We start from the raw sequence: 21,199 nt of genomic DNA, 5'->3' as shown, positions 1-21,199 counted from the left end.
GGCTTTGAGCTTTGGTGTTTTATCTTCGTTGGGCTCTTGGTGCTAGCCGTCGACGTCCTGTCCGTTTTGGTATTTTGGACTTTGAGCTTGGTACCACGGGGGCATATTCGGGAATATGATGGATCTGTGTCTGGACTTGGTGAAGATAGCACCAACTTTATGATTTCGGCTGATATTTAATGTGGCGGGTTAGGGGGTAGATGGATACACTTGTAATATGCTGTCTGAGGGCACTCATCTTGGGTAAGATTTAGAAACCTAGTAATAGGTATTATATATATAGTATAGTGTAAGGCTCAGAGATGTGTATGATGCTCGGAACTCTTATTGCATGCTCTATGCTTTCTGTCTAATCTTATCCTGGCCCCTACAAATGCTGAGAAAGGCTGAAAGTTACAACAAAGTGTGTCTGTTGCTTTCTTACTGCATAGCCTGAGGAACAAGCTCAACGGTATACCCATCCTAGGAAAATTAGCCAAACCCCACCCAAAAGACGCGAGTAAGTGCAAGAAAAACTCACCGGATCAGCCACCAACGCAATCTGATCAAACACAGCCTTATAGTTTGGATGGATCTCCCCGACACCAACGCCCCTCTTCTCCTCCCACCCACTAAGCGGAATACTCTCTCTACTCGTAACGCCCAACTCTTTCACAACCTTTACGCCCGCGCCCCTTAGTCGTTCTAGTGTAGTAGGAACGTCCGGAACCGTAAACCCCAAATGCCCGAATCCTAGATTCGGCGGCGCATTCCCTGTTGAAATCTCAACACCACCCTCACTAACCGCCCTCTCAGAGCCGTGAACATGATATAGTTCTAGCAGTCCTAGAGTCTGAGTTAGGGTACGAGGGTCCCCGACCTTGGCGGACCAGCCGGGGAGGTTGGCGCGGTCTTCTGGGGTGGATGGGTAGCCTAGATAGTAGATTGTGAAGGGGCCGGTGTTCATGGTAAAGACGGTGCGCATGCCCATGAGATCGATGTAGAAGTGGAGGGAGCGCTGTGGATCGCGGATGCGTAGCATGAAGTGGTTGAGCTTGAAGCCGGCTGTGGGGCTGTTTTCGGGGAGTGGGGGGTCGGTGTTGTGCCCGCCGGGGAGGAACTCGCCCAGTTCGAAGGGGGAGGGGGAGGGGTTTGAGTTTGAGGAGCTCATTTTGGAGTCCGGAGTGTTGAGACTGTTGGGCGGGACTAAGAATCGACCGATCGGTGGCAGTGTTGTATGCTCGGGGTTTGTAGGAGGAGGCAACGGTAAAAGTCTAGGAACGACACACCCAATAGCTCAGGTTCAGAGATATTGATTGGTATATCCTGAAGTATCTGGGTAAGATGCAGGACAGGCTATTTAAGCACAATAATATTTCGAGAGCAGTGCGACAGACGGTCTTAAAAGGTTTGTCCCTCAGTGTTACTGTTGGATCGTGGGGATTTCCCGGCCCAAGTCGGTGGGCCTTGGGGTAGAGGACCCATGAGGACCCCCGCTACCACTCAATTTCTTCAGGGTACTGACTCTGAAAGGCAGAATATTGGTGCACGCGGGGTCGTTCTACTTAATGAGGATGAACTGCTATAATCCTCTGAAAATGGTATGTGCAAGAGATAGTTGAGGTATGGCTATGGTTTGGCATCTAGAGTGACGTATTGTATCATGCCAGTCATCGCTTGCTGTTTAAGCCGCACTTGAGCGCTTGGAAGTATTATTTGTATCGTCATCGCTGTCACTGTTCATCTGGTCAAGCATCTTATCAATCTCGTCCCCCGCCTGAGCGTCCGAATTGCCGGTCTGTTGCAGCTGGCTAGATTGACTATCACCAGGTCTGACCTGCCACTGCACACTCTGAGAAGCGCTGCGGTCAATGTTCATGATATCTTGATCGTTCAATGAGTTCTGCGAGTTTGAGTGATACCCCGACGTTCCGGGACTCGACATGAAGAGCAAGGTTTCAATGGCGTCCTGCTCCATCAAAGAGCTTTGCGAGCTCTCGGTCAGTCCGTTATGCGAGGTTATGGAGTTGAGATTAGAAGGGCGAAGGGGTGGAGTTTCGGGTACTAGAGTGACGTCCGAGCCTCTTTGAAGCTCGTTCTGAGAGCGACTGCGTCTATGAAGTGAAAAGGGGTTATGCCGTGGGGAGTTGACAAGGAGATTTGGGTTCGGTCGTCGTCGTTGCCCATTCGTGCGACTAGGAATGATGTCTGCTGGAGGAGCTAACCCGGGGGTGGATTCACGAGACGACGCTCCCATATGTTTCTGCGGATCAGGTTGGGGTGGTGGATATAGACCGCGCGCTATATTCACCGGAGACGGACGCATAAAGAGTTCAGGGATATGAGGACTGGCAGAAGCATCTGGTGCAGAAACCGTAGTCCCGCTTGGAGAACCGTTCGCGATTGAACGTTGTTCCTGGATCTCGAAAGCAGAAAACGATTGCCCCAAACGAGGTAAGGCTTCCGTGCTTAGGGTGGGTGTAGAGATATTGTTTTGCAGAAAACTGGCCGGTGGTTGGAACTGAGTCATTTGAGACTGGCGCTTCTTCTCTATTCTGGCGGCGGCATGAGATAATCGCGTCCGCAACTGAACCGACAACTGAAGATATCAGCAACCGAATTATATGAGCTATACGTGACTTACTGCAGCAATCCTAGAGTCACGCGGGCTAAAACCTATGGTCTTCGAACGGCGCCGCCCAAGATCATCTAGCTTTGGTGCTTGGTTGTTGACTATAGGTTGGTTTATCAATGGTCTCGAGTAGCCGGTTGGCATCTGAGGTAATGACTCAATCCCGCCGTTTGGTGTTTGTAGAGTGCCCTCATGGCTATCTCGCGACTTGTCCTGTGGGTCGAGAGGCGTGGGCGGCCGTTCGCGAGCATCGACAGGCTCTCCGTTTGCGCTCGGCCGTACACTAGAGCCCGCACCGAGTGACATAGGTCGCGTACCAGGAGACTGCTTGGCGTAGTGCTCAAATCTGTCTGATACTTCCGAATTTGAACTCGCCTCGCGACGATATGAGTAATTCGGGCTGCGCAGACCCTCGTGTCTGTCAACCTGCAGCGAGCCGTCCATCGTGGTCGGACAAACAGTAAATATCCAGGTTGTTCTCCAGTACGATGTCTCAAAATTCAGGCAAGAATCACCGTCACTTGTTGACCAAGGTCCAGACCCTCATACCCCAGACAGTGGGGGTCACCTCGGGAACGTCCGAACAGGGATACCGAGATATCGGGGTAATTGTCCAGCCCAGCTCAGCTCAGCCCAGCCACCAAACGACCGACTTGTCGGGATCGGCCGAATGTATACTTAAGTTCTTCACGGCAAGACTATGCAAGGGGTATCTCTGGGATCTGCACGCGCGGAATCTTACAGCAATGTCTCAAACGCCAGTCGAAACGCGGGATGATGTCTCCACCTGAAGCCGTGGCGAGTTCATGGGTCGGGAAGCGATATGCGATCGAGGAAGAGGAAGAAACGCTCAGGACATGTTGGAGATATGGCAGACCGCATGGGAGAAGGGAGACCTGGGTGGAAAATGTTCTGCCTGGTTGAAGTGGTAGGAGAGTTGGTTTACCTGGTCGCCTTCACACGACACGAGCGGAGCGGACGACGCGTTCGCGGCACGGGTCACGTGCGTCATATCAAGCTCCTGAAGCCTGAGAAATGAGGCATAAAGCTTATATATATTGTCTCTTGGATTGTACCCAAGTGACATAGAAAAGCTGCTGGCACCCAAATGTGACGTTTTGCTGGATATCTAATTATCTGAACGCTATCTTCATGCCAGCAATTGGTATCTCATACACTTTTCAAGGCTCATATATATGCAAGAAAACACAGCAAAGCCACTGCGAGGCCACTGGCTTGACAGACTGCTCTACCTGCGTTTCTTGCCACCACCACCTCCCTCACCATCATCGTTCTTCCGCTTCTTGCCCTCCCTACGCCAGTACTCATCGCGCTCTCTCTTCTCCCTCTCTGCCTTCTTCTCAAGATTATCCGCCACCTTGGCACGGTAGACCTTCCTGCGCTCTTCCTGCTTCGCCGCACGCTTCGCCTGCTTTTCATTACGTAAAGTGTTGAGCTTCTGCATGAGATCCCTGGCCTTCTTTTCCTCGCCTCCTAGCACAACCGCACGCTTCTGCAAATACGTCTTGTCCTTGCGCGCGCGCATCTTCGTTATCTGTGACTTGAACGGAAGCTCTGCGGCTAGCTGTTTGGGGACACGGAGAGGGTTGAAGTGGCGCTCTTGTCGCTCGATCTGGCGGTATGCGGAGTCCTTGTTCTGCGGTGTCGGGATGCCCTTCTCGCGACGGACTTCACCGGTCAAACGCATGGCTTGCCAGCCAGCATCGCCGGATTCGCCTTCTGATAGGTCGAGGAGGTTGGTGACGGGGTTATAGAAGCGATGAGGTTTGATGGGATACCAAGCGCGCAGGAAGACGATGTCGCTCATGAGGATCTTGTCTTCGAAGGTGGCACGGAAGTAACCGTCGGGTTTGCTGAGGGCACGCTTGATTTGACCACGGATGCCGGAGACGGTGCGGATGGAGGCGCCTTCGAATTTGGCAATCTCTAGCGACGAGTTGAACATGTCTTTGATGAAAGCGGTGTTCTTGAAGATCTTGTACGGCACACCTGTGAGCTTGAGCTTCTTGACAATCTCGGTGTGTTCGTCCACACTGAGGACTACGCCGGTGGCGGCGATCCGGAATCCGGGGGCTTTGTTGGAGAAGGACTGCACGCAGCAGAAACCGGTGTTGGGGGCCACCAAGGGGCCGTAGAATGTGCCGAAGCAGTGCATGTGCTCTGGGGTGTATTTGAGCATGCGGTTGCGGGTTCGACTGTCTGATGTGCTGTACATGGGCAGACTCTGGAAGCGACGCCAGCCCAGGGAGAAAATGAGAGGGTCGTTGCTCTTGAGGATCTTCTTGTGCCAGCGGTGTCTTTTGATGCGGATCTGGACGTATCCAAAGCGGTCCTCGGTCGGTGCAAGGCCACCAACAATGATAGGGAATCGGGGATTGAACTTGGTTGCAAACTCGCAGGGCACCTTTTCTAGTACAATACGGGCATACGTTCCAGCTTTGTAGCCCTCTGCTCTGGCCCGGGAGTTAGGGTCTAGCGATTCGAATTCGGCGCGGTTGATGTCGGTTTGCTTTTGCATCTTCGCCTTTTGAGCGTCGTACCATTCGTCCTCTCCAAATTCTTCATCAGGTTCGGCACCGTCTTGTCGGGAGTTGTCTTTCGAATTTGCGAAACCTTCACGATCTTCCTCTTCAAATCGAAGCCTCAGTTCCTCTTTCCTCTTGGCATTGCGCGCGCGCTCTGCGTCGAGATCCCCAGGGCCGCCGTCCTCTTCCTCTTCCTCCTCATCATTGCCCTCATCATCTTCGATGCCGTTGAAGACTTCGCCGGTCTCCAAATCCTCAAAGGCACCATCGCCCTCGTCGTCTTCGTCAAAAGCATCGTCAACATCTTCGTCATCATCACCATCGCCATCGCCACCAAATTTAGCTGTTGCAAACCGTTTCCGCAGGGACTCGATCATCTCCTCGTCACGCCACTTTCGTTCTAACTCGTCGTAGTCATACTCGGGAATGGCGCGGTACTCGGCCTGCTCTTCTTGTTCGACGTTGGTCTTCTTGAAAAAGGTTTCTTCGTCATCCTCAGCTTCCAATTCCTCCTCTGCATCTTCCTCGCCACGCCATCTTCGGATGACATCTGCTGGTGTCACTGACTCGTCGTACATCATGCGGGAGAGATCGGTAATTCGGAATCGAGGACGCTTGGAATGGAGCGATTTCGCATTAGCGAGCATATTGTCTTTCCAGCGAACGGTCCCATCATCATCCTCGTCATCATCCTCATCAAGATCTTCTTCCTCCATGTCGCTATCAAGTTCTTGATCCTCGACAGACGATATGGAGCCCAGATCCGAGTCACTGTCGGCGAAGGCGATGTCAGACTCATTCCGCGAGACGGGTCCGTTTTGGCGTTCTTTGAAGTTAGCTTCAAAGTCCGCAGGCGCAGAGACGTCAACTTCTTCCTCGTCGCCGCTGAAGTCTTCTTCATCTGCCTCGTCTTCCTCTTCTCCGCTCTCAAAGCCCTCATCTTCCTCAGAGACTGCGTGATTGTCATCCCCTGCAATGCGTGCTTGCCGCCTGTGCTTTCTTCCGGTACTGCCGGTCTCATCGTCTGCACTCTTGATGGTTTCTCCACCACGGAAAAGGCGAACACCGCTGTCCGCTTCACCGAGCAGTTTTCGCTCGCCTTGTAGCCCAATGACTAGCTGTTCGCCTAGACCACGATCCGGATCACGTTCCTCCTCGTCTTCCGCATTGAAATTGGACGTCTTTACGTCAATGTAAACGGCATCCTTGTCGACCAAAACACCACCAACATCTGACATAGGGGCAAATAGTAGCTTTTGCTTCTCGCCAAGCCTGCGCTTCGCTTTTCCGGTCGATTTTTGAATTTGTTGGTCCATGTAAGGGGTTGGGCAAGGATCTGGGAGAGCTTCAATTCCAGAGACTGTCAAGTCACCGACACCAGGGACGTGAACGCGAGCTCCTTGTGCTGAGAAATTTGTTCCTCTTAAATAACCATATAGCGCGACTGTTCGGTCACATTTCGGATCCTCTTCGATTTCTGTAGGCGGCGTGATATCGAGGAATCGGTCTGCCAAGGCGTACGGGTGGGAGTTACGCCAGATCAATGGTCGAGGGTTTTTCATAACTGAAAGGAAGCGGGAGAGGTTATGCACTTCGCGGTCCGGATAGCGGCCGTTGATGACACCTGAAAGGTAGAACAGTTTGGCACCGTTGTATAGTTCGCTCCAGAAACGATTCTTCAGGCGTTTCTTGGCGGCTCGCAGTGTGCTTTGCTTCTTGAACAGATCCAAATGTGTAAGGATACCGAAGACGTTTCCGGGCATACCGCTCGTGGAGAGGACGTTCAAGAACTCCATAGTCTCCATCTCGAATCCGTAATTACCGTCAATCATCAAGAGAACAATATCCGCAATTTTTGCAACATCAATCATGCTGGCGAGTGAGTCGGAGGGGCATTCGAGGAAGGTAAGGCGTCGTCGCTTGGACGTTACTACTGTTAAAGGCCCATTGGGCGAACTCAGCGTCTGCTTCGTGTATCTGCGGACCAGGGATTTGACGAGGGTCGTTTTTCCGACCTAGAGAAAAATCACTATCAGACTTGCGCTTTCCATTCGATCCTCTTCGCAAATACTCACACCAGGAGGCCCAACGACTGTGACGATAAGAGGGGGAGCTTCTTCTGGAAGACGGTCAACAAGAGGGACGTGTAGCCGTTTCTCTTTGATCTAAAGTATCGAATTAGTCGCATGGTCCAAGAGATTGAGGGCATCGGCCGTACATCGTGAGATCTTGCGCCTGCTTTGTTTCCTTTCCCCGGGTTCGAGAATGCGAATGCTTTCGGGTTTTGTCCTGCAAATCAGATAAAGAAAAGTCAGCTTGAGGTCATATCCCAAAACACAAAACGAAAAGCGCCATCACTGTCGCAACAGCTCAACTTGTACGGACCTTCATATTTCTTCTTCTCTTTCGTGACTCGATGAGCCCTATTTGCTTGTTGCTCCATGATGATTATTGGAGGTCAAAGAACCTCTAGAGGAGCTGATATTCTCCGGCAGCGAAAGTGAATTCCTCCGGTAGTCGATGAAGGCTCCTTCAAGCAGAGCAAGCACGGCATAAAATCGCATTGCCTTTTTTTTGCCGGGGCGGAATTTCCTGCGGCCGACTGGTTTTTTTGCTGTACTGCCTTAGGCAGCAAGACTTATCGATAAGCAGCACCATCTCCGAGCTAGCCCAACGTAGAAAAGGACGTCTCCACCAACCGGCCCGGTCAACAGTGGTCTACTAGTAGGTCTTCTCCGACATCGAAGCACTGGGTCTCGCAATAATGGCGGGGCAAGATACGATGGGCGGCTTCCTAACAATTGCCGGAATGCCGCCAAATCTATTACTAAAGTTCTGCAATTCGTACGGCCGCGACAAGTCTCTACCTGGATTCTCTCAAGGTACTCGCACGAAATCGCAGCTTCAGGATGTCCACCCCGCGCCGTCCTCCCCCCGCCTACACGGCTCCCAAGGACTCTGGAGTCCATGCCACTTCTCAGGTTTACAGAAACATCTCCGAAACCGCATCCGCCCCCGCTAAGCGCGAGCTCGAAACCTCATTCACAATCCGCCCCTGCTCAGGCCAGGCTTGGGTAGTGCCAGCCGGCCATGTCTGTCGCTTGACGACGCCAAACGGCCCTCAGGTGGGTGACCTCAATATCTGGAACGCAAACAACCCCCGGGAGCGGCTATGGGCGGCGCGCACTCGCCAGATCCACGCCTCGCACGTGTCGGTGGGCGATCGTCTCTGGTCGAATCTGCCGTACCTGCGACCTCTTGTGACAATCACCGGCGATTCCCTCGCAGGCGGTCAATTGCACGATATCTTGGATACCGACGGCAGGAAGAAAGAGGGGGCTGGATTTGGGACTTCGCAGTGGGGAGGACGTGTTCATGATCTTCTTGGAACACGCTGCGACCCCTACGTGAACCTGGTGATGGGCGGAGAGTCATTTGACTTCCACTGCCACTCGAACCTTACGCGCGCAGTCACACCATTCGGCTTGACGGAGCTAGATGTGCATGATGTTTTAAACGTGTTCCAGGTGACTGGTCTGGATGAGGAGGGCAAGTACTTCATGGAAACTTCGCCAGCCAAGCCGGGAGAGTACTTTGAGTTCTTTGCCGAGGTGGATGTGCTTTGTGCCCTTTCCGCCTGCCCTGGAGGTATGTCTATTGATCTCGATATCAGCGACATGCTCTAACTTGTTGATAGGCGATCTCTCAAACTGGGGCTGGGACGACAAGGACGATATGGGGGCAACCACCCGTCCCCTGGGGGTGGAAGTCTATAGGATCACAGACTCTGGGGTCCTAAAGGGGTGGAAAGCGCCCGAAAGCCCTAAGTATACCGGATTGCATGGCATGAAAATGCCCCAGCGCGAGAATGATGGTACCGGGTTTGTTGGTTTGTAATGGATCGCAGAAACAAAGCAATAATCAGATTGCGCAGCGACTGTGGCTGCGTCCTAGAACACCCATGTACTCCGACCTGCCTCAGATCGTCATCCTAGTTGACGATCATTAGACTGCAAAGGTGCCTGAGCCTGTGGATCTTCTCCCGACGACTGGTGGTGCAGTCCTTTGCGCGTCGGATCTCCCAACCAATTAACCTGTCCGGCACTACCCTGTAATGTCACTCTACATATATCTCTCCGTTAACTCATATCTTCATGTCAATTTTTGCTGCAATTTGTCGTCATTGCGCAGAGGTCTTGCTTATCGGTCACGTGATTCCTTTGCCCCGCATTCGTCCTGCAATGTACGTCATCTACAAAGAGCCTCGAAAAGGAGCAACAAAATGCGTAGAAGTCGTCATGCCAATATGCGCCTATACGAATACGGTAATAGAGTAAATGTAGATCACGCAGTACGTAGGACCAAAATAATCTGCGCAAGCCTCCCAGATCCCTGCGGGAAGTCTATAAAACAAAGTAAGGAAAGACCAACAGGCCCCCTGCAGTGCACCTGCAGAGTCGTATCTCCACGCAGAGTCCCTTCCAAAGTAGGCAACTACGGCTTTATCAGTACGTCGCAGTGAATGGAATGGTGAAACTTCCTTATCAAATGATGGGAGGACTCTTGACTCACCCCCTCCCGGGAAAAGCAGCCTATATAAATCCCGTCTCCCCACCCTTCGGCCGGACGACCATTTCCACCACTACGATCCACCACCCCTCTTCATTCACTAGACCACTACTCTGCAGACTACGCTCTACCTCGCCATCTCACTGCCTCTCATCTGCTCCAACCAACCTACACACTCGCATACTCAGCATGCCTCTCTACAACGTTCGTCACCCTGTGTTACACCCAAGCACGTCCCTTACTAACTTCGCCAAGGTCACCTTGAAGAAGGACTCCCCTCCCGAGGAGCTGGAGAAGTGAGCTGCCCAAGCCGTCCACGATCTACAACACAATAACTAACAATCCCCTCTCAGAGCGAAAACTGAAGCCAAGGAGAAGGGCGGCACCATTAAGCACGAATACACCCTCATCAAGGGCTTCACGTTAGTCTCCCCACTTCCACCTCCCCCTTCTCAAATACAAAAGCTAAAACCAGGTTTCTGCTCTTCAGTGTCGAGTACCCCGATGACCACGTCAACACCCTCGAAGCCTCCGAGCACATCCACGTCGAGCAGGACGGGGAAATCAAGACCCAGTGATCGCGCTCTCCCTCCTTCATTCCAATGCAACACGTCCAGCCTAGCATACCGTACCAGGACAGACCGGCAACAAACGGACTGTGATATGATGGAGTGATACAGGTCTGAGTGGGGTGATTTGTGTGCTACAATGCGGTGTGATGCGATTCGATGTACTCTCTGTTTTGCCCAGAATGGGCTTTCTATTCTATTCATGTTTTTCTTTCATTCTTCGAGCGGCTGATGAAGCGATGTACGAGTTACGATTTGTGGGCTTTATGCATAGTTATGGTAGTGAATGAATGGATGGGATGCATGCGTGCGTTCTCAGTGGCTGTTCCAGTGTAGTTGGCTGTCCTTCCATCAGGGTTTCTGCTTTTAGACTAAGCGTCGATCCTAATACGGCTCGATACAGAATATCGGAGTATACCGAATGAGATAGAAGCACTCAACCGTGGTTTGAGCGCTAGGAAGGTTTCAGATGTGCTATCTTGAGGTCCCATGCTTAGCTTTACGTTTTGAGAATAGAGACATCTAAGCTGGAGTGATTCTATCCCGAGTTCGACAAGGACTAGACACTGAAAGAGCAGCAAACCGGCTAACTCGTAATGCATGACTACCTAAGAGTCCACTCAGATGGGACAGTGAGGCGAGGTAGTAGGCGGGACACGGCTATGGTAGAGGGATATATATTGAGGGAGGAAGGAGCCTCTTAGGTACCATAGGTAGATACCTATGCTAAATGGGGAGTATCTTTTCGCCCAATTCTCTTGTAACACAATCAAGGACAAGTCTATGTCCACGCCCTTGTCTAAAACCATCGCCATTGAGCCCTTGTCCTTTTCTAGAACCGATGGGGCATCACTGGTAGGTAGGTTAGGTGACTCGGGCCGATCAAGCGATATTCTTCGCACCGAAAACCTATCATTCATCATCCCCTTCTATACGAGATGAAAAGTGTTGTTACATCATGTCCATCTACCGGCTCCCTCCAGAGCTCCTCGCCCAGGTAATCTCCAACCTAGGCTCCAACCTATTCCAATATGTAACTGTGAGCTGTGAGTGGTAGGCCGCGATCGAACGGCAAACGTTTGCACACGTCAAGCTAGATATCATGAGCGACTCGCGCAGTTCCACGAGCTCGTCGCCCAGGATAAGCGGCGAAGATCGTGCATGCCAAGGGTCAGTACCACCGTGCAACTAGAGGCATACTCCATTGAAGCGCGCGCACACTTCGAGACAATTGAGGAGCAAGCGCGAAATAATGAAGTTTTCGTCAACTGGATCCGGGCTATCCTCAGGAGTCTGGCGTTATGGTCCGATACGGATCGAGCGAATGTCGAGCTCTACATTGGAGTGGAGTCGCCGAGTGACTTTGCTGACCGGCAGAGGAACAGAGAAGCCCGCTGGTATCCGGAGACGGATAACTTATATCGCAGACACGAGCACTCTTACCTTCATATCTCGCAGACGCGCTGGAGGACTTAAAGCCCGTTAGCTCTGTTAAATCCCTTTATATACGTCCGCGGCAACGGCAGATCAGTCCCGCTTCTTGCTCGTATGTGGTGGCCAAGCTGCCGCAGTTGCAGGTGATTTCCATGTGTGCCAGTGATAATGAGAAGCAAAATCCCCAGTTACGGAAGTGCAACCGAGAAGGTAAGCCCCTAAAATAAGTGACTACTTATGCAATCTTGTTCTAATTATTTGCCGCTCAATGGTTCTGGGGGAGGAACAGAATTCAGCAACTCGTTCCATCTCTGGCCCACGTCAGTGCGGCGATTGCGGCTCACGTTTTATCGCAACGCACCTGAGAATGAAAGATTCGTCCCTGAAAATATCCTGGATGGTGCGAATTCTGATTTGTTCAGTGTCCGCCTGCGAGACTTCTCACAACAACTCACCACGATTGACCTCGCTGTCATGGTAAGCCCAGAAGTATTCTGGCCTCTAGGGGCCGCCGAGGACAGCGAAACCACTCTGCCCTACTGGCCAAACCTAACAAATTACACTATATCTCTCAGCGGTACCACACCAGCGGGGGAATGGCTCTTTGAAGAAGATCCAGATGCGGATGAAGAGATAGACGAGCCCTATGAGTTTCCGAACACCTGGCAAGATCTGCTACAACGACTCTGGCCGGCTGCCGAGGATCGAAACGCCTATCTGTTTCGAAGGAAGGCGACACCCGCGCTTCTTAGGGATATTTACGTCTCTGCCGGGCGTGCTGCGCAAAGGATGCCCCGGCTACAGCACATGGCGATAAAGTGCTTCGACTGTCGTTTTGCGATGCACGACTTTGACTATATCGTTATGGCCACTCTGCGTCGGCCACCTAGTTCGATAAAGTCAAGTCGGAGCTAGAGGAAGAAGTATTTCGTGTTTGGAGGGATGCTGCGTTTCAACACACCGGATTTGAAAACAGGGTACAATTTGGATGGAAGACTAATGTTACTGTAGAACCAATTGGATAGACTACCTATAGACGCATTGCTGTAGAACAAGATATTTCCTCAGGAAGAGACACAATGGTTGGTAAAAGCAACGCTGACAGAGATCTTCCCGTCAAGCATCAAGCAGAATCCGGGTCACCGGCTATATCGCAGCTGACGTTCTCTAGGAGTGACGTTTGGTAAATATCGAAGTGATTTTACAATAAAGAGCAATCAACCAACACTAGGAAAAGAAGACAGCCGAAGGCCTTTCGGGATGACGAAACTCACATTTCTACATGCTCTTACCCCAATGGCGCGCCCGATATATTCCGAGGCGGTTGCGATACTTGGGTGGCAGGTTGAATCACGACTACGAAGATGCTATCAATGCATGCAAATGGATCATATGGGCGCTGAAGTACGTGTCCGAGCCCGCTGTGTCCCGTGTTCTTGTCGACCAAGCAACTCGAATCGGCCGGCTACCTCTTGTAGGTACCTATCCCACCTTGCCGCTCCAGATCCCCATTGATTGTATCCATGCTCACACGGCATGAAGCAGCTTTCTGTCTCTAAAAGAGCAGAGATCGCCTGGTCCATATAAAACCATGGTTGTTCGCAGGTTTGAGACTGTCATCTCTCTTATTTCAAATTGTCGTCTTTTACTACCCTGTGCTCTCCCATTTTCTAAAGATAAACTACCCTCTCTGGAGACCATACAGTAGACCGTTTCACTTAGCCTCATCTCACTGACTTTATATACCCTGTGCGAGAGTCTCTTCTACGATTTTCGATGTGCAGAATGCGGTTGTAGCTTTAAGTGACTTTCATAATAAAGTCTGCGAGATAACACTTTGATGCCCTAACTAGCATATTTTTACGCAAGTACAGCAGGATGCGTCTACTTTCGCTGTCTACTGTTATTAATATAACTGACCTGGTGCTGTTTCCGTCTTCTTGATGAGATATAACTACCTCTGTGGTGTCGTGCTCAGAGCTAGACTATCCATAGTTAGGGCTAACTTTCAAACCATCTCCAGGCCAGCTTAACTACTACCACTATACATAACTCGGTTAGGTAGCCACCCAACCTCCAGTTGGGGGTTTATTCTCACAGAGTCCATGTACCAGGTTCTCTCAATGCCATAGCACACCCGCCTATATAGGTACTATCCTACCCTACGCCTAACCCCGCCCATTCCCCTAAGCAATCACAGCCATACTCATACTACACTACACCCCTCTCTACAAACAAACAACCAAGCACCCGACTTATCTTATCCAATCCTTCAAAACCTTCCCCCCTCCGGCAACTCCAACCGCGAACAAGCCTCCCTCTCACACCCGGTATCCGCCTCATTCCCCCACCACTCAATCCCAAACCCATGATAGCTAACCGCGAAGAAGATCACCAGCCCCGCAATCGCAATCGCCGCATCAAACGCCGCCGAGACAACATAGTTGTACTTTGCCCAGAAGGAGAGATATCGCTTGCGCAGGTACTTCATGCTAACCCAGGCCGGGAAGAGCGCGGGGTACAGGTAGGCTATGTTGTACTGTTCCAACTCTCGTGGTTAGTGATATGCACGGTAAGAAAATTTGAATAAGGTAGGTAGGTAGGTATGAAAACGAAAGAGAATAGGAGACAAAGGAAGACAAACCGGACTCCACCGCACCCCCCCATTGAAAAACATCACCGGATGGAACCGCGCAAACCAATGGCTCCGGGGCACTCTCTTCTGCACCAGAAAGATAACCACCGGGAACACAAGCCCGATAGGGAACGCAGCGAGCAGAGCCGTGTACAGCCCGCCGGAGCCAAAGACCTTCTTCGCGCCCAGACTGCCGAATAGCACGGCGGCGGTGAAGTAGGTGTTTGTGCCGGGGCAGGTGAAGCGGTCTTTTTGGGTTCTTTGTGTGGTTGATTCACGTTAGTTTGACCTTGGGGAAATGGGGAAGAAGAGCTTACGCCTCGCAGATCCCCTCGATCTGGGTGATTTGGAAATTCATTACGCCGGTTGCCACGAACGCGGAGATGATTGCGGCTACCACTTGCGCTGTGAATGTCTGGCGGGGAGGCATCTTGACGTAGTGGGCGAGTTTGAGGTCGTTGGCGAAGGCGAGGGCGCGGGCGATGGTCACGTAGCTGTGTGGTTTTGTCAATCAGGTACTCAGGTTGGATGAAGAGTGTAGGGTAGAGAGACTGGATGGTGAAGGCGTACCCGTAGCATTTGAAGAAGTTCATGGCCAGTGCATTTCCAGGGCTCCAGGCTCCGCCGATGAACTCTGCGAGGACACTAGGTAATTGTTAGATAGGTTGTTCATTGGTTTAGAAAACGTACTTGAACGAGACTTCAATGCCGGTGGTTGCTTCGATGATGCCCGTTGGGATGACGAAGACTAGGGCTAGGCCGATACCGAAGAAGACGACGCCAACGTTTGTCTAAACCTGATCAGTGGACAAGTACAGTGAGTGAGTAAAGGACATACAAAAGTCGGCCAGTGCGCAATAGCCGCACAGCCGAATGCAATAGCCAAAACGTTAAGAATGGCATACCACCACTCTGGCACTGTTGATGTCAGCGTAAACGCCCATAACCGAGACAACATGCCTACCCTCGCGATAAGCAGCCATGAGCCGACTATGCACATCCTTAAAGTCCGACGTGTCGCCCTTCCTAAACCCCTTGACCAAGCTCCGAAACCCCAGTGCAATATCATGCCGATGATAGAGATAGGCATACGACACCGTCGCCGCATACATGGCAAAGAAATAGAAGTACATCGTCAGACTACTCGCCGCCAGGTAGACGGGCGAGTAGGCCTGGTACTTGGCCTCATCGAGCCACCCCCGCTCATCTAGAATCATGGAGACATTATATGCCTTCCCAAAGTGGTTGAACATGCTGTTCGTGTTGATCGGGAGATACCCCGTGTTATAGGCGTTTGTCCAGTACATGCCGATGATGACGACGCCGCCGATCGCCATCCCGAAGACCATGTTCACGGTGACGTGGAAGGGAACGACGAGGGGATCGACCGCGTGAGTGAGGATGTTCCAGTCGAATGTTGGGAGCGGGTTGATACCCAAGCCGCGCTTCAGTCCTGTTATGGACGTTAGGGTCTGATTGTAGGGGGCTATCCAGGCGAGCCAGTTGAATAGGCTGAGGGCTTGGAAGATGTAGTCCGGGAACCAGAAGTAGATGAACATGCAGGTGAAGGTGACCATGAAGAAGCGGTAGCGGGAGATGTTGAAGATGGTCTTGAAGGGACCGAGGACGGAGTGGTTTTCCTCTGCTGTTGTTAGAGAAGAAGGAAAAGGGAAGGGAGGGGGTACCATTGTGCAGAGAGCTGTTGAGGGCAATGGTCACTAGTGATCTCGGCCACACGCAGAATGACGGATACACAAGGAAGCGCCGGCAAAGGCCGGCTAGACCAAAGCCCATGAGATCGGTCGATAGAGCGAGCAGGATCTGATAGGCAAAGGATTTGGCGTAGGGCTGGTTGAAGTATCGCTCGATCCACTGCGTGAAGACTGTGGGAGTTAGCATCTGCCGCCTCTGAGAGTACTATAGCCATACTGATGTTCCGAGAACTAGGTAGCGTCCTCCCCACGGTAGCCATGATCGAGATCAACATATGCTCCTTCTTGTTGAACGGCCCCGGGTTGAGACTATGGCGAATGCCAAAGAGCGTGATGCCCACATCCGGCAGAAAGCGCTCAGCTGCCTTTCCAACCGGATAGGCCAGGAACTGAGCAACCGTGGCACCAATCGATATAGAAGGTTGACGCACACTGAACAGCTGGTTGGTGAAAGCCAGGATGATCACGAAAAGGATCCCAATACTCCAGGACCGGATGGTACCGCAGGGGAGGTCGGGGTCGTCTTCTGGCGCAACAACCGCACGGACTTCTGCATAGGGACTGTTTCTGGTGAGAAGGCATACTTCGATCTTTGCTTCTTCAACGGCCCTGGAGTGTTTCTCCGGGTCGGCAAAGAGGGCGGTGTTCTTGACGAATGCCGTCATACGCTCCAGGGCTTCGGAGGAGAAGTTCGGATCCTGCGAGTGGGTGCTCACAATGACTTCCGCTTGCTGGAGTGGGTTAGAAAGCTGGAAGGAGCATATGCTAGACAACAGACCTCGCGAGCATTCTCCAGTGTCAACGACCGTGCTTGCTCCTGCGCAACCAGCAACTCGTCCACAGTGGCAGAGAGCTTCTGCGCCAGCTTCTCTCCGTCCACCTTGATATCGAAGTCATCATCTTGCTACTTTTATTAGTCCTATCTAGCACCACTTCTGCAAGGGCTTCATACCGCAGGCTGGGCAGCAACAGGCTCAATCGAGTCAATAAGATCCGTCTTTGCCATGATGGCGATTGGAGGTCTCGGGGCTGATCTCAAAGAGCACACCACCAGACGGAATCAAGGAGGGAGAAGTTTTATGTACATCTTGGGACACCAGGCTGGAGAGATTGCGACATTCGTGCTATCATACCACCATTTTAGTGTATCAATCGCCACAATGCATGCGTTTGACGAGAATGGTTTTGTGGAACATAGTATCCTGACTCGCCATCTTTCTGCGGCTGGCACGGAAAGGCAGTTCAGTTCTATAAATAAAGAGGGACTACATACTATCGGCTTGGATGATTATCGATCTGACGGTAAATAGCATTCAGTGCTATAAAGCTTGCTTGTAACTGCAAAGGTTATCACAGCCCTGGACGACCCATGCCGTCTCCAAGGGAATGCCATCTGCAAGGTCGGACAGAATGCCCGCTCAAGAAGATATCTAGTGCTCTTGAAGTTTGACAAAATGCTCCGATTGGCCCAGTCCCAAGTACAGATAGAGGGACAATCCTCGATTGGATTGTCATTTGCCGCGGATAGTAGGTAACCCCTCTGCGAGAGAACAGCCACGAGTCAGAAGAGATTCTCCACGGTGAATTAGTATACCTGCTGTCACTTACGCATTCTCCGTTTTCGTATTAGATAGCCATTCAGGTCTTAATCCTCCATCGGCCCCGCCACCGAACAGGGAAAGTTCTGTCGGGGCCAACCCGGAACCCTAATGCCTAATTAGACACCATTATGGCGTTTATACTATAGGTATCTGCAGGCTAAATCTTGGCGGCTTACGGAGAGGCGGCATAGTTGGAGATGCAGAGAGAGGTTGAGGCTCTGACGTTTTCCCATGCCGGAATCACGCAACCGCTGCGGACGTTCAAGTATCTCGCTATCACATCGAGAAGAAGATACACCAACTGATCACCCAAGAATGGCTGAGAAAGGAGCCTCCTACCTTCCTGTAGCTGAGCGTCCCAGAGTCCAGCCTCGCCGCTGGCGAAACTCGCTCTACGCCGCTGGATGTGCAGCAGTAGCTCTCCTAATCTACGCTGGCCCATCACCCATCACCCCAGCACCAGCAAACAGATCAGTCCACGCAGACTTCTACACTGGCCTGCAAGCCTGCTATGACACCGAGCGCCAGCCAGCCCGCGACACCATACCTTCATCTAGCAGAGCTAATCCGCGCTGGAATCCCACCTCAGGCCAAACAACCCCAATCCTTATTCAGAACGCCACGCTATTCGACGGCGAGATATACATTTCAGAGCCCAGAGACATTCTATTTTCATCAGGTGTGATCAAATCAATCACTCCTACCGGCTCCCTAGACCATTCCTCCCTCCCGCCGTCAACCCTAGCTCTCGACATCAACGGAAAGCATGTCACCCCGGGCCTGGTCGACATGCACTCTCACCATCTGCTCCTCCCCTTCCCCCAACTATCTGCCAACAACGACGTGAACGAGCGGCCTCTCCTAGGCCCAACAACACCCTTTGTGCGTGCAATCGACGGGTTCACCCCATCTGACCCGTCAATCAAGTACATAGCCTCTGGGGGCGTTACATCGTCGTTAATTCTCCCCGGCTCAGCAAACATAATCGGCGGCGAGGCATACCCCGTCAAGAATCTCCCCTTCCCCGGCCCAAAAGCCGAGCCCGTAATCGAGGAGTTACTCCTCGAGCATGGCATCCCCGAAGAGAACCGACAGCGGTATCTAAAGATGGCCTGTGGAGAAAACCCAAAGGGTGTTTACCAACACACGCGCCTTGGGCTAGCGTACCTACTCCGCTCGGAGCTCCAGGAAGCTGCAAACCTACAAGCAAGACAGGAATCATGGTGTCGGGCAGCGTATGAAGTCGAGGGGAGTCGACACATCGAGTCGTTTATTGCCCGGGTGGGTCAGCGGCCTGAGACGCCGTTGAAGTATGAGACGCTTGTCGCGCTGCTGAGGGGGGAGCTGAATGTGAATGTGCATTGCTATACGCCCGAGGACTTTGAGAGGATGCTGGCTGTCCTACATGAGTTTGGGGTGCGGCCGAGGGCGTTCCATCATGCCTTAAGTGCGTGGCAGGTTCCGAAACTTCTGAAGGAATTGGAGCCGTAAGTCGACCATGGGTACTAGTTCAGGTAATAGTGTCTGACATGTTGCAGGAATATCACGATTGCAACCTTTGCTGATAACGCCTTGTTCAAGGCTGAGGCGTATGGCGCGAATCTGCGTGGGCCGAAGATACTGGATGAGCATGGGATTCCTGTTGCTTTGAAGTCGGTGGGTATTTGCCTTCACTGTTGTCTTTTGAACACCATTCATACTGAGACATACGTGCAGGATCACACAGGCGAAGGCAATAACGCAAAATACCTCCTGTAGCCCGCCCTTCTCCAGTTTAACATACTATACTGACAAGCCCAGCGATCAAGCCTCAATCGCTTATTCCTACGGTCTTCCCGCGGAGAAAGCTCTGCAATCGGTAACCTCCATCCCGGCACGCTCCCTCCAGCAAGGACATAGAACCGGCTACGTGCGTCCTGGGTACGATGCCGACTTGGTGATCTGGGATTCCCATCCCCTCCAAGCCGGTGCTACGCCAGTGGAGGTATTTATTGATGGACGGTCATTGTTGAAGACTGAGGAGGATCTTAAGAGTGATATCCAGTCTGTGCATTCCAACACAGATGCAATATCAAGACAGGAAACTCCTCATATGCGCCCACTTATCACACCCGTCGAAGCAGAGCAGGTCTGCTCCGCCATCAGAGACCCCAGCACGGACATTCTCTTCACGGGAATCAAGAATATCTTCCTCGAGTCTATCAGCCCTGAAATCTACAACGAATCAACATCCTCATCACCCCTCTCCTTACTTCTGCAAAACAATAGCATAAGCTGCCTAGGCCCCAAATTCACCTGCCTCACCCACCACCAAAACCAACAAATCCACCGTGAATCCAACACCACCCTGGCCGAAATCCCCCTGCAAAACGGCCACCTAACATCCGGCCTCCTCGCCATCGCCCCCAACCTCGGCATAAGCGCCATCGCCTCCGAGCCCTCAACCGGCGACGGCATATCCCCCTCCTCAGCAGGCGCAGACGAATCAACCATCCACTTCGCGAAATACGCCGTGCACTTGCACGGCCGCGCATTCGATCGCGCGCGTCTAGGCGGAGTCACCCGGGCTGTTGTCCCCCCGCACGCGAAGGGCTTTGTGCAGGGTGTTAGTGTTGGGATTCGGACGGGGAGGGGCGAGAGTATTCTTGAGGGGGGTGTGTGGAAGGGGGATGTTGCGGTGCATTTTTCTATCGGACAGGGGGGGAAGGGTACGTATACGTATTGCATTTCTGTTCTGGTATATTGTTTGAGAGGGGAGGGGTATGCGTGCTAGTGCTAGTGCTAATAGTAATGGTGACTAGGGGAGAGCACGCCAACCGTCGGCTCGGGCATCGAAGCCCTAAATCGGATCCTCCAGCAGGGCAGGAAACAACTCCAGCTGCAGCTGCAGAACAAAGCATCCCCAACGGGTGAATCCTACCGTGGAGGTGATGGTGACGGTTACGGTGTCTACGCCCGCGCAGCAAACGGCTCTTTACCTGTCATCGTCCACGCCGTCAACGAGGTATGCCCCCTTTTTTTTTTAAAAAAAATATGTTCTTATACACGGTTGGCAGGTCTGGTCTTCCTTCCCATTCCCTTCCCTTCCCTCCCCTCCCCTTTGCTCTCTTCCCCAGATCGATCTAACAGTAAGTGAAGCCACTGACACCAAAGCAACAGGACGACATCGCCCACCTGATAACCCTCAAAACCTCCCATCCAACCACAAACCTCATCGTGCTTGGCGGGCACAGCGCCGCCCTCCTCGCCCCATCCCTCGCAAAAGCCCAAATCCCTGTGATCCTCTCCCCGCCGCATCCCGTCCCGGCCTCCTGGGAAACACAGTCTGCGCCGCCGGGCCCGCCGCTATCGGTTCATCCGGCGAAGACGCTTATCGATGCGGGCGTGCGGGTCGGGATTGCGGTGAGGGGGGACTCGAGGTTGCATGGGCTGGCGAGAGAGGCGGGTGTTGTGGGGAGGGCGGCGGGGTTATCTGCGAGGGAGAGCTGGGGGCTTGTTAGTTGGGGGTTGGAGGGGATGTTG

At 52.3% G+C, this 21,199-nt stretch overlaps 8 protein-coding genes across 8 annotated transcripts; 4 read left to right on the top strand and 4 right to left on the bottom strand.

Annotated features, from left to right (window-relative positions):
• Nucleotides 1-329: 329 nt before the first annotated feature.
• BJY04DRAFT_10519 (putative lactoylglutathione lyase (Glo1)) lies at nucleotides 330-1,406 on the bottom strand. The gene is made up of 2 exons (XM_073708009.1): nucleotides 521-1,406; nucleotides 330-462 (listed from the first exon to the last, which is right to left on the bottom strand). Exons 1-2 carry the CDS (start codon nucleotides 1,148-1,150, stop codon nucleotides 421-423), a joined length of 672 nt encoding a protein of 223 aa, XP_073564482.1. The 5' UTR covers nucleotides 1,151-1,406; the 3' UTR covers nucleotides 330-420.
• On the bottom strand, nucleotides 1,407-3,618 carry BJY04DRAFT_225734 (uncharacterized protein). The gene is made up of 2 exons (XM_073718263.1): nucleotides 2,624-3,618; nucleotides 1,407-2,578 (listed from the first exon to the last, which is right to left on the bottom strand). Exons 1-2 carry the CDS (start codon nucleotides 3,053-3,055, stop codon nucleotides 1,664-1,666), a joined length of 1,347 nt encoding a protein of 448 aa, XP_073564481.1. The 5' UTR covers nucleotides 3,056-3,618; the 3' UTR covers nucleotides 1,407-1,663.
• Nucleotides 3,619-3,637: 19 nt separating this feature from the next.
• BJY04DRAFT_10480 (GTPase BMS1) lies at nucleotides 3,638-7,875 on the bottom strand. Its single transcript, XM_073707999.1, has 4 exons — nucleotides 7,543-7,875; nucleotides 7,376-7,446; nucleotides 7,233-7,322; nucleotides 3,638-7,172 (listed from the first exon to the last, which is right to left on the bottom strand). Exons 1-4 carry the CDS (start codon nucleotides 7,598-7,600, stop codon nucleotides 3,861-3,863), a joined length of 3,531 nt encoding a protein of 1,176 aa, XP_073564480.1. The 5' UTR covers nucleotides 7,601-7,875; the 3' UTR covers nucleotides 3,638-3,860.
• Nucleotide 7,876: 1 nt separating this feature from the next.
• BJY04DRAFT_10471 (urea carboxylase-associated family protein) lies at nucleotides 7,877-9,183 on the top strand. Its single transcript, XM_073707996.1, has 2 exons — nucleotides 7,877-8,805; nucleotides 8,855-9,183. Exons 1-2 carry the CDS (start codon nucleotides 8,067-8,069, stop codon nucleotides 9,052-9,054), a joined length of 939 nt encoding a protein of 312 aa, XP_073564479.1. The 5' UTR covers nucleotides 7,877-8,066; the 3' UTR covers nucleotides 9,055-9,183.
• Nucleotides 9,184-9,915: 732 nt separating this feature from the next.
• BJY04DRAFT_224770 (uncharacterized protein) lies at nucleotides 9,916-10,304 on the top strand (the record flags this gene model as incomplete). Its single annotated transcript, XM_073718059.1, has 4 exons — nucleotides 9,916-9,930; nucleotides 9,982-10,022; nucleotides 10,080-10,148; nucleotides 10,217-10,304. The coding sequence occupies 4 exons, from the start codon at nucleotides 9,916-9,918 to the stop codon at nucleotides 10,302-10,304; spliced, it is 213 nt and encodes a 70-aa protein (XP_073564478.1).
• A 1,899-nt stretch (nucleotides 10,305-12,203) lies between these two features.
• BJY04DRAFT_211876 (uncharacterized protein) lies at nucleotides 12,204-12,754 on the top strand (the record flags this gene model as incomplete). Its single annotated transcript, XM_073714464.1, has 2 exons — nucleotides 12,204-12,590; nucleotides 12,620-12,754. The coding sequence occupies 2 exons, from the start codon at nucleotides 12,204-12,206 to the stop codon at nucleotides 12,752-12,754; spliced, it is 522 nt and encodes a 173-aa protein (XP_073564477.1).
• Nucleotides 12,755-14,001: 1,247 nt separating this feature from the next.
• Nucleotides 14,002-17,099, bottom strand: BJY04DRAFT_225726 (OPT oligopeptide transporter protein-domain-containing protein; the record flags this gene model as incomplete). Its single annotated transcript, XM_073718262.1, has 11 exons — nucleotides 17,029-17,099; nucleotides 16,855-16,980; nucleotides 16,294-16,807; nucleotides 16,050-16,247; nucleotides 15,329-16,006; nucleotides 15,203-15,282; nucleotides 15,055-15,155; nucleotides 14,935-15,009; nucleotides 14,682-14,858; nucleotides 14,374-14,623; nucleotides 14,002-14,268 (listed from the first exon to the last, which is right to left on the bottom strand). Exons 1-11 carry the CDS (start codon nucleotides 17,080-17,082, stop codon nucleotides 14,002-14,004), a joined length of 2,520 nt encoding a protein of 839 aa, XP_073564476.1. The 5' UTR covers nucleotides 17,083-17,099.
• An 893-nt stretch (nucleotides 17,100-17,992) lies between these two features.
• On the top strand, nucleotides 17,993-21,176 carry BJY04DRAFT_224767 (uncharacterized protein; the record flags this gene model as incomplete). The annotated part of the gene is made up of 6 exons (XM_073718058.1): nucleotides 17,993-19,164; nucleotides 19,216-19,333; nucleotides 19,394-19,431; nucleotides 19,478-20,385; nucleotides 20,479-20,681; nucleotides 20,837-21,176. Coding segments are annotated over 6 exons (2,779 nt in total), but the record flags the coding sequence as incomplete, so codon positions are not given.
• Between the last annotated feature and the right edge of the window lie 23 nt (nucleotides 21,177-21,199).

The sequence above is a fragment of the Aspergillus karnatakaensis genome (assembly GCF_047715665.1).
Source record: "Aspergillus karnatakaensis strain CBS 102800 unplaced genomic scaffold BJY04scaffold_100, whole genome shotgun sequence".
NCBI lineage: Eukaryota > Fungi > Ascomycota > Eurotiomycetes > Eurotiales > Aspergillaceae > Aspergillus > Aspergillus karnatakaensis.
The sequence above is the reverse complement of the archived record's forward strand: the minus strand, read 5'-3'. Positions and strand labels throughout refer to the sequence as shown.

Excerpts from the sequence above, each read along its gene's own strand:
- BJY04DRAFT_225734 (XM_073718263.1), bottom strand. The coding sequence starts at position 3,055 with ATGGACGGCTCGCTGCAGGTTGACAGACACGAGGGTCTGCGCAGCCCG. Across the intron at positions 2,579-2,623 it reads GTGACTCTAGGATTGCTGCA|TTGTCGGTTCAGTTGCGGAC; the intron begins GTAAGTCACGTA and ends TGATATCTTCAG.
- BJY04DRAFT_10471 (XM_073707996.1), top strand. The coding sequence starts at position 8,067 with ATGTCCACCCCGCGCCGTCCTCCCCCCGCCTACACGGCTCCCAAGGAC. Across the intron at positions 8,806-8,854 it reads CCTTTCCGCCTGCCCTGGAG|GCGATCTCTCAAACTGGGGC; the intron begins GTATGTCTATTG and ends ACTTGTTGATAG.
- BJY04DRAFT_10519 (XM_073708009.1), bottom strand. The coding sequence starts at position 1,150 with ATGAGCTCCTCAAACTCAAACCCCTCCCCCTCCCCCTTCGAACTGGGC. Across the intron at positions 463-520 it reads TTGCGTTGGTGGCTGATCCG|GATGGGTATACCGTTGAGCT; the intron begins GTGAGTTTTTCT and ends TAATTTTCCTAG.
- BJY04DRAFT_10480 (XM_073707999.1), bottom strand. The coding sequence starts at position 7,600 with ATGGAGCAACAAGCAAATAGGGCTCATCGAGTCACGAAAGAGAAGAAG. Across the intron at positions 7,447-7,542 it reads AGAGAAGAAGAAATATGAAG|GACAAAACCCGAAAGCATTC; the intron begins GTCCGTACAAGT and ends TCTGATTTGCAG. Across the intron at positions 7,323-7,375 it reads CAGGCGCAAGATCTCACGAT|ATCAAAGAGAAACGGCTACA; the intron begins GTACGGCCGATG and ends TCGATACTTTAG.